Below are 11,076 nucleotides of genomic sequence, written 5' to 3'. Positions count from 1 at the left end.
TGCTGGGGTTATTATCTAATTTCTTCACGGGAACACGCACAAGCGTCAGTCCCAATTCGATAGTTGCACGAGCAACATTCGACCGAGCTCGCGAGTTGTACGAGCAACAGCGATAAAGGATCACGTTTCAAATGGTTACTGACGCAAGCCATTTCAGTACCGTTCATTGTCCCGTAATCCACATGTAATAACAACAGATCGAATCCGGCAAAGGACTACTGCATTCCGTCTATCTCTTTCGTTTGAGTATTAGCGACTACGTTGCGTTTAGTTAAAGTTATTTTGTATTAATAGCATTAATTCGTATTAATTTTCGCCATCCGTGGCGAATCTCTGAAACTGTTAGCCATATAATTAGCTAACAGTTTGAGCGATTCGCCACGGATGGCGCCACCGGTCAAAAAAATAGTGCTACTCAGCGATTAAATGCGATTTTAACAGTGTTCTGGTCGTTTATTGTTATTGTCAATGGCAGGGGATTAATCTACGTTCTTTCAGCTACAAATCGAGTGCTTTATCTAGACGAAAGCTATCCGTATAACGGTGTTAGAGCTGTCTAAAGTGAACTAAACGGGGTACGCATGACGAGATACAGTGTCAACCGTTGCAAATAAATATAATTTTAACAATGTTCTTGTAATTACTGGTTCCCAGCCGTTAAAGAATATTATTCTACGTTCTTTAACCTTCGAATTTAATGCATGACGAAGAAAAATGATGCCCGTCCTCACAAGTAGTAGTTTCTAACTTTGTTTATGAAAATACAAATTCCAAAATCATCTCGCGCCACACGTCTAGGGCAGTTCTGTCCTGAACTTACGCACAGAACGTAATTAAAATCATTTAAATAAAATAATTCATATTTCTTATTTCTCATAAATACTAAGACGGGGTTGTTGTAAATAATTTATGATAAAATACAAATCCCAATTTTTCCGGCATTTTTCCCAATTTTTAACCACTCCGAAGGTTACATTACAATGTATCTTACGACTAATGTTCGGTCTATATTCTATATCTCGTATGTGGTACAACTCATACTTTATGAAAACAGGTACAGTATACATACACATGTAAAACGTTATAAAATAAAAGATTTATTACAGTTCAATAACGTCTGTATTTCATTTCAAATTTAATTATAGTACACACAATGCAGAAAGGACGTTTTTATTTTACTTTTTTTTGGAAATAAAACTGTAGAATTATAAATTTGTTAATATGTCCATAGTCTGCTACAGTTACAACTTCCTGTATTATATATAGCAATTAGGAAATATCTATATAATACCCATTATTTCCATTATCGATACATCAAAAGACCTAAAAATATGTACACACAAATTTCATCATTATCTTACTTTTTCTATATGTAAAATAACTTTAGAGATCAAAATGTGCTTACTTAGAATTAATTTCATCACCTGGAATGTAAAATGGATTGCATACAGCATTAGAATATGCAGCATGCAACTTTTTAAAGATCTATAAAGAAAATATGTTATTATATTGACTATTGAAATTTAATACTAAATTATAATCTGAATGTTAAATAATTTCTATATATAATACCATTTTTACATCATTGTCTCGTAATGATATGTTTGATGACTGCAATACAATAATGAATTTGATTTTTGTATTTGTCGCATACCCGTATCTAAAATTGGAAACCAAACAATTTATTAGTATGTCCTTAGTATTAATATATAAACAATCATTCATAATATTATGTACACTGTATACATTTTATATTCTTCTGTGGCATATAACAATCCTAAGTACAAATCCCGTATATCAATCGCCGTTTTGTTACCAATATTCAGTTTCTCTTCTATGATGTCTATTGATGTGTGAACCTTGCAGTGGAATTGCAATGCCAACGATTCATCAGCACATCTAATGTATTTCGGAGAGTTCTGTTTAAAATGTTTAATTAGTTAAAAACAAAAAATGTAGCGATAGTATTATAAAATTCGTCCTAACCTCAAGTAACCAAATGGTGTACTCACATCTTTACCTATTACAGCAACACAAACTGCCATAGTTAGAGACCTTATAATAATTCAACGTTATAATCCATATCAATGTTTAATAAGTGAATGTAGAAATTTCAATTCTTTTAAAACTTACGATCAATGTAAATATTCTTTCAACTTCATGGACACAAGTTCTACTGTCACTTTTGACTACCATGTTGAGATACCAATACACGTTTCGTACTAGGCTTAATTACAAAATATATGCATTTATTTATAAAAGTAACAATTATACAAGAATATTTATTTGGTATAAATATAGATGGCAAATATTTTACAAAAATACTGACCCTTTTACAAACGAAACAAAAATATATTGAACTTTCTGTGTAGTAGATTCTTAATTTATTAAATAGAAACTCTCATTTAAAGAAAAACGGGTATTAAACTCTTTATCCACACATAAAAACGAATAGATAGTAATATCGTGGTGTTTAATAATATCTTTTCTTTAATGTTCTGTATTTGCGTAACATGTATAAAGCTTCCAGTTCTTTAATGACAAAGTTCCCGTGGACCAGCATTTTCTCAATTTTCTCTGGATCGCGTTCTCCTCTATTTTTTTCAAAAGCTCTTCTCAAATTCTGCTTGAAGAAGTCATAACCTCTGGGGTAGTCTTTACCCATGTACAACAGCTAGAAGCAAAACCGATTACACAAATTTAAATTCATAGTAATCCAGTAAATATGTAAATGATTCGATTTTGTTTACACATAATAAGATGTATCACAATATTTTATGTATGTATAATTTTAGGATAACACTTTAGTATACACATTAATTTGAAATAAAATTGTATTACTTATTACCGTTTTGTACAGTTGAATAACTTTAGACTGTTGAGACATTGGTTTAAATGACAATGTATCAATTAACATTTAAGTCAATATGTTAGCATTCAGTAAATATTTAACAAAATATGTAACAAAGTGCGCAAAATGCAAAGAAGTGAGAAATGATGCCATCTAATGATAACAACATGAAAAAAACTGGCTAGCAACTTCAGTGATTTACCGTTGATGGCGACACGGATAAGTTTGATCACATTTATCATTCGACTTGAGATGCTTTTACAAACTTCGACGTTTGCGTCTTTCTTATACTAGTTGTAAGATTGAAATGAAACTATATATTTGTTGTTGATGACGCCGGACGCACGGCTATATACATTGTGGATGTTCTTTCAAAAACAGAGGAAACAGAATCTATATAAACAGCTCTTATCCCAAGTCCCTTCACACCCTATATTTCTGTCAAACTCATTTGTCCTTGCATTTGAAATATAAGTATTCCAGCTTCTGGACACTGTAATGACCATTTATTTAAAATCTAATCATTTGGCGCATAACTTCGCGGGGTATTTGGAAAACATTTCGGAAGACTGACTGCGCTGCCAATAGGCAAGCCCGAAAAGTTGAAAAAGCCGAACATGGCGGTTGCAGCCAACTCCTTCGATAGCTGGCTCAGTACAAAGCTGCAAGCTTTAAATACTGACGAAGGTGTGTTTGTGTCGTACATCAAAGGAATTTTAGAGGGTGATGAAACAGAAGATGAAAAAACCGAAGCTCTCGAAGGCCTTCTCGCTGGCATAACGGTGAGGAGCACACGGATTGTGAGATTAGAATGCGCTTGCTGTTCGTAGTCGAAGTGTATTAGCCGGTCAAAAATAACAGTCGTGCGGTTCATTTCGCCTGCATGTTCGAACCTTGTTGTTACGTTTATTTCCCTCTTGAATAGTCTAATACATTATATATAGACAAGTGTGAAAGTTCCCCGACGGTTTTGAGTAATGAATAGATCGCAAATGTACTTATGACGACGGAAATGTGAATTAAAATTAAAAAGAGTAGTTATATTGTATTACTCCAAACCAATAGATCTTTTGTACTCAGTTAAGTATTTGGGAATATTGTACAATATATAATTATACACACCTTACTTCCCATTGTAATGTTAATTCCTATTGATTTATAGGATGATGACATTAGTAATCATGTGACCGAAATATTAAGTGCTTGGGCTAAATGGCTCCCTATGAAGGGCGCTACTGCTTCAAACGAACCAGTAGAAGATGTGGATGTTAGGCTAGCAAAGATGCTTGAATCTCAGTCTTTGGCAACTACAACACAAAGAGGAAGAGCAGAAACAGAGGAGGAAAGGCGGGTAAGAGAGGCCATTCTTGCACAGTACAGTCAAATATCAGATGAAGAAAACAGTGATGGTGAGAAAGAAGAGGATGGTGCAAGTGGAGGAGATTATGGAATTGAGAAAAACACAAACGCTGCTGTAATAGTTCAGAAAGAACGAGAGAGGAGGGAAATGGCAAGGATAAGAAACCAAATGAAGAAGGAGAAAGACAAAGAAGAGCGGTATGATATAATAATAATAATGATGATAAATAAAAATGACAGATATATTAATGTCAATATTATTTTCTACCCAGGGAGAAACAGAAACAGTTAAGGGACGAAAAAAAGGAAAAACGTAAGACCCAAAAACAAGAACGACGAAGGTAGCAGTGACACAACAGGATCCTGAAATTGACATCAAAATTTGAAATAATTGAATATAAATTAGCATACATATATGTCTGCGTTTATTCTTACGCATACAACGATCTCCAACAGCTATTCAAATGACTGCTAATCCTCCTTTCTAAAAGAGCATACATTCGGATGAGATACCAAACATATGCATGTAGCTGAATAATGTTAATTACAACTTTGTGGTATATGACATTACATCCTGTGTCTTCTGTCTGTTGAAAATCTCTGTATATCTACTCTTCTATGAACGACTTTTCTATGTACATTTTTTCTATTCTTCTTGTACCATTAAAATTTGTTAATCATTGTTTAATCTACATTTAGGATATAATCTGTGAGATTACTTTCCTACTTGATCCTATTTCATTTCAGTTTGTTATACAAGGTTAAGTACAAAACAGTAATAATCCGAATACAGATCCATGATTTGTACTTGTTATTACGCTCATCTTTTTTCAACAAGATCATGTATTTAATACCAGTGCATTAAATAAAGCATTTAAATACCCAACAAATTATTTACCAAATAGATTACAATTATTAACTGATTAATATCCATAATCTACAAAGGAAATACTGTACGCTTTTCCTTATTATTATAAGCAAAACATACGGTTTTATAATTATTTTAACGATTATATATGTATATATATACATAGAAAATATTTAAAAATATGATGTTGCAGATACATATGACTAATTGAAACTAAATTTGAGTTAAACTAATGTTCACAAAATATTTGTTCTTATACAGAATACGTTAATCGTTGCAACTGTCAAAATACCATAAACGTATGATGAGGTAGTCCTGAAAGGAACAGTCATTTGATCAGGCATTGTTCTTGTATTTGTATTTTTTATTAGTATATATTTACACACAAGATACCGTGTCGAAACCGAGTCATCTTGGTATTGCATTAATAATGAAAGACAAACGCAGTAAGATAAAAACAAACGAACAAATGATACAAAAGATGATGATGCTTCAGTATTGTATCGTTACATGTACTAATGTCGTTATCATAATCATTTATTATTAGCAATTCTTTTCTTCATTCACTATAATTAAGTGGGCAGAAATTGACGAACTCGCACTTACACGATATAACAAGGTCTTCCCCCGCTTGTCAACGGCAAGTTACAAATTATCGTTGCATATCTCTCTCTCTCTCTCTCATCCCCTTTCACGGATTGTTCTGTCACTCTCTCTTTCTCTCTGTATATGCTTTCCCCCTCCCATTTATTTCTTCATGCACATGTATCATTTTGTAAAGCTCGTTGTAACACATCCAATAAAACATTCTCATACGTATCGACTCAAATCAATATACATTTCAAAGTAAACACACTAACGGATATCTAATGAAATCACGATTAGAATGTACGCCATCGATTTTTATCTCAAACATGCGAAAAACTGCGTTATTACCAAAGATATATATATTTATGTATATATATATATATATATTTATTATTACATTTTGTACATGCTTCTATATTCACGGGATACGATTTATACCGATAACATGAAGTTCAATAGAGAGAACTCGACAATGACGAAAACATACGAGACGCAGAAATTTACAAATTTGGTTACAATACACTTGTTCATTCGATAGCAGCGGCGTGGAACATCGTGGATCGGACTTTCACGACACATCGAGATCGATACTCGCTGCTCGGTGCACCTCCTGTTCCTAACGATCTAGAGGAAATTCGAACGACGCGCTAACGCAAAATTGTTCGTTATTCATGATTGTCCTATCGAGGATACACTGAAAATTAAAAAGAAAAGAAAAAGAAAACCGATCGATCGTCGCAACGATTTGATTGGTCTTGCGTGTCGCGAGAGGGGAGGGGGAAAAGGGATGGTCGCGGCAATATGGCAAACGATTTTGCCATGTATGGATCGTTACTATCTAATTGAACTCGGGAAGATCTAGTCCACGTCGTTTAATTGATAATTAGTTTGCCAGCTGCCCTAACAGAGATAAACGCTAAGAGCATTACCACGCTGAAGCTTGAAAGTCCTCCTTTATTTCTTCATCTCTACGAATGTAGGATCTTTTAGAACATCATCCCCCTTTTCCGTTACACTTTTCAAACTTGAAAGCGTCTTTTTTATCCATCCTTTTTTTTTTGTATTTCGATAGAATTGTAAAAACTTTCGTGTCGATTGCTACCGTCATCCGATTATTTCGAGCTCAAACACCTCTTCCTTTTATCACTTTTCCTCGTTACTCGCTCTTCAAGACCGTATACTTCAGTGTTTTTGTTTTGTTTATACGTATATATATATATATATATAAGCGTACCGTGTTGCGCGTACACGCAACGCGATCAGGTTACATACGTGCTGTTCGTTCCGTGTTAAAAATGAACTCCGTCACAACAAAACCGCGTGGGGTTTCACAGGGACGTTGAGCGACACGATGACTATTCGTTGAAATAGAGAACCTGTCCATTTCGCACTTATTAACGATACTTTATGAACACGGGATCCTATTATTACGCTACTAAATTTAAACGGAACTATATTTTAGTGGCGTGTTTAGCTATTTGATGATACACGGATTCGATAAGGCATTTCATTTGATAAATGGATGTACGAATGGGTACTGTATGCTCTGAGCCTAAGCCGTTATTTTGTTGTTGCGGCGGGTTCTTTAACGCGTGCAACGAACAATTATAGATTTAGTCGATCCTAAACTCGTGTAATTTGATCCCAATGTGTACAATAGTGAACACAACTGAAAACTCAAGGACCCTACTAATTGGCACAAACAATTCGTAAGGACAGAAAAACGTGACGAGGCAGAACAGAATCGTGTGATCCCATTTTCGATGATCGCCACGTTATTATGCATTCACAAAGTCTTTACGCCATGTGTGTTCAGTTGACTCCGTGAAATCGTCCGTGTAAAACCTGACACGAAGGGAGGAATAGACTTTGCTTGTGTAATTTCGTTTCGACCACCTTTTTTATTAGGCCCTTAACAATCAGTTTAACCAATCGATAATTTTGTTTCAAAATGATTCTGTCGCGTGTTGGACAGAACTGTAATTAAAATCATGCATACTGAACACTGAACCGATTATGGATCTTCAACGGTATACGATTCACTGATGCAACTGTACACACGGACAGTACCAAAGGGAGAGGGAAAGGGGAACAGGGGACTTCACGTACCGAAGCTACCTTGTGTATGAACGGCCGTTTTTTCCTAATTACGTCTAAACGGGGTATCCTATAATTAACTCGTGTTTTCTTCGCTTCTTCGTGGATTTCTTACATGTAAAATCGTATATGTATAATATGTATATGCAGTAATGTAACTCACTCTCGCTGGACGCATTCCTCTTCGTGGGTTTGTCTCTGACTCCATTTTTTCGACTCATCGTTTATTCGCACATTCGGGCACACATGCTTTGTTAATGTTAATTATTATACACGATTTGATATTCTTCTTCGCTATAAACTAGTGTGTGTTTCTGTATTTGTGTGCACGTGGGCGTTGCCTTAGACACTACACTCGATTAACCGTAAAACTCTTTGCACTGACTACAAGTCGAATGAAGTTCTTCCGCGGGCAGCTCGTTATCTCGCGCACGCGCCGTCGACACCCGCGAATTTTCAATTAATTCGTCGCGTGCGTCCAGTCAACCAATCCGACCGACGACTCAGAAACCCGCGAGAATCGTGAGTGTATAATTTCTTCTTTTGGGTTTGCGTCACGTTACCTTGTCAGTTTAGCGCGGGTTCGTCTTTCGCACAATTGTTTAGCGTACATTCTGCGAGACGAAGTACTCAAAAGAATTTACTTAAAGATCTCTGTTGCTAATGCAGATGAAATTGTGGGCAATGTGGCGACCATCGGTGTCACGCGGTGTAGGTGCGGTTTTTATTAGCCACGTGCATTAAAGTCACTAAAGAGCATTTACAGCAATGTCACGTTTTATTACTCTCTTATCTTGAAAACGAATTCAGGCAATCGATTTCGATCTTTGTCGGTTCAACATTTTGAATTCTTTATATGAACAATTTTTCACGAGAATAATATTCTTTTTCTAGAAAAAATCTAGAAAATCTAAAATGCTCCTAACTAGTTTCTATGCTACAGAAATATGTCACTGAACCATTTACATATTGTTTCCATTAAGAAAGGTGATTTTAATATATTTTAATACAATTAAAAACAACAACAGAGATATTTATGTGCATTTTAAATACTTTATTCGTCTATTCGACTCATTTGTTTTTCCCTATTGCTATTTAATTTACGTTTAATCTTTGACAATTCAAGTTGCTTATCCTGATCACGACGTAAGCTGACTCTCTCGGTACTTATAATGTACGAAGTCTCTAATCCCGTGTATCAATAGATGAGAGCTCTCGACTCGCGGCGGAAACTTTCATCGAAACATTTACAAAAGTTTCTTTGTCTACCATTAAATCTATGTTATTTACTTCTTTTTTGAGGTGTCTGAACAAATCAAGGGCGTACAATGATGATCCAAAAGCACGCAGCGATTACACTTTGCTCGTAGCGTGTATGTACAAAGAGAATTCGTGGCGTACCAACTGAAAACGTTATTACGATCGAATCTCAGTGAATGATACAGGGTGTACGGTCCTAAAACAGACGATTCTGGGCATAAAAATGAATCACGCATATCGAAATGAAATCTTAACATTGTAGTAGCAGATGAACGGGCGATGTGTCAACGATTTCGAAGGTAAATATTCGAGAGGTTAGTCACCTTTATTGTATTGTATCGTGACTATATGTGTGAGTGCGTTGTTTTTGATCGCAGAAGAACAGTAGGCTAATGGCCCCACGAAAGAAACAGAGAAACAAGAACAGAAGTCAAAGTTTAAACGTGTTTTTCCATTTGTAATCGCCCATCATATATCATCCTACAATATTACGTCTCATTTCCAAGAAAATCGAATTCGAATAGGTTCGTCTCATGCTTTCCGTCCCTGAATTTCATCACGCGTAATCACGTGGAAATAATGCTTTATACAATAAAAACTGATGTCCCTTAACGAGAAAAATAATTGTACCGCGAGTTTGCGATTTATTCCCAGTGGAATCGTCTGTCTCCCTGACCCGTAACCATTCGTTGTAACGAGAAATGAATTGAAATGCGTGTCGAGGGTGGGAAGGGGATGATCGTATACAAACATGAGAAATGTGTATTACGTATCGCGGTAAGTGGTCGTCCTCTCAGGGGGAAGGCTTTAAATTAAAATTCTACGATGACGTGTTTATAACTTCAGTCTTCTATTTTTTTTTTTTTTTTTTTTTTTTTTTTTTTTTTTTGTTTCATTTGTTTCTCGGCACCGTGTGTTCTCACGCTCCGAGGCACAGAGTTTTGGTATTCGCGAGACTTGAATCGCACACGTCTGCCGTGGTCGCGGCACTGCGATCTCGGCGACGAAATGCTCGAAAACAACTAGCGATCGGTGCCTAAATGAAGAACAAGAGGTAAACGGCCGGTTCTCTATTATATCTATCGGTCGAATACTCGAAAGAAACATGGTTGGGCCAGTGACTACAGATACTTACATGTAAGACTCTGCATGCCACTGCTCTCGAGTGGTCATAGATTTTGGGGTTCTTAGGAACCTAGGGTGAAGTTAGGTCTGAGCTTTTCGTCATATACATCGACAAGCAAACTCGGTTTCCACTAGGGAAAATAGTAACGTCGGGAAAAGGCCTTCTACCACTTGGTATTGGGAATTACTGAAATTTATGCCAAATTAACAATCGGTTTAACAATTGTTTTGGTACTTGAAATAAATTTACCAAGTGGTAAGAGGTTTTTCTCTTACGCCCCTTTTTTTCCCCTAGTGGAAGCCAACTTTGCTCGTGGGTGTATCCTACATGTATGCTGAATGACGAATGTATTTCATACTTTTGTGGTAAAATAGAGCAGATTGCGCTCGTTCTCGAGGCACATTCATGACCCCTCATGAACAATGACATGCAGAGTCTTATAGTATTTGTAGTCACTGGTTGGATGTTAAAAGTGCTGCCTACAACATGGGGGGGGGGGGCGTAACGTGCGTTGCCGTACAACTACGAATACAGCCCTACGGAGCTCGAGTATCTCTCGTTGAATGAAACTTTCATTTTCGGGGGGCTCATATCTTAACACGAGAGAGCGTAAACCTCGTTCGCCAGCGTATTTTCGGGCAACGTGGACCACGCGCGGTAACATACAATTTTTCTCGGTCAAATCCTTCGCATATACTAAAAGGGCAGTGGTTGCCAAAGAATCTTCGACCTTAACGTTTACATCTAATGGTTTCTCGTATTTTTGCTTTTTCGTTTTCGTTTCTTTTGATCGGTGCAACGGTGATCTACGGCAGGGTCTCTCCGCCGACAGAGCAGCAGGAAAACGCGGTTCTAAGTGGTAGAAAGGTTAGGGTCGCGATCAACCAATCGGCGGAAACCGAACCAGACGAACCCGGTTAAGCAACT

At 36.4% G+C, this 11,076-nt stretch overlaps 2 protein-coding genes across 2 annotated transcripts; one reads left to right on the top strand and one right to left on the bottom strand.

Moving 5' to 3' along the window:
• Nucleotides 1–1,280: 1,280 nt before the first annotated feature.
• Nucleotides 1,281–2,968, bottom strand: LOC107188268 (trafficking protein particle complex subunit 2-like protein). The gene is made up of 7 exons (XM_015576536.1): nucleotides 2,849–2,968; nucleotides 2,552–2,674; nucleotides 2,013–2,057; nucleotides 1,747–1,919; nucleotides 1,573–1,660; nucleotides 1,406–1,485; nucleotides 1,281–1,323 (listed from the first exon to the last, which is right to left on the bottom strand). Exons 1-7 carry the CDS (start codon nucleotides 2,915–2,917, stop codon nucleotides 1,281–1,283), a joined length of 621 nt encoding a protein of 206 aa, XP_015432022.1. The 5' UTR covers nucleotides 2,918–2,968.
• Nucleotides 2,969–3,468: 500 nt separating this feature from the next.
• LOC107188282 (coiled-coil domain-containing protein 43) lies at nucleotides 3,469–4,555 on the top strand. The gene is made up of 3 exons (XM_015576551.1): nucleotides 3,469–3,633; nucleotides 4,014–4,408; nucleotides 4,483–4,555. Exons 1-3 carry the CDS (start codon nucleotides 3,469–3,471, stop codon nucleotides 4,553–4,555), a joined length of 633 nt encoding a protein of 210 aa, XP_015432037.1.
• Nucleotides 4,556–11,076: the final 6,521 nt, after the last annotated feature.

This window comes from Dufourea novaeangliae, unplaced genomic scaffold (assembly GCF_001272555.1).
Source record: "Dufourea novaeangliae isolate 0120121106 unplaced genomic scaffold, ASM127255v1 scaffold118, whole genome shotgun sequence".
NCBI lineage: Eukaryota > Metazoa > Arthropoda > Insecta > Hymenoptera > Halictidae > Dufourea > Dufourea novaeangliae.
This window is presented reverse-complemented; position numbering and strand designations above follow the sequence as displayed.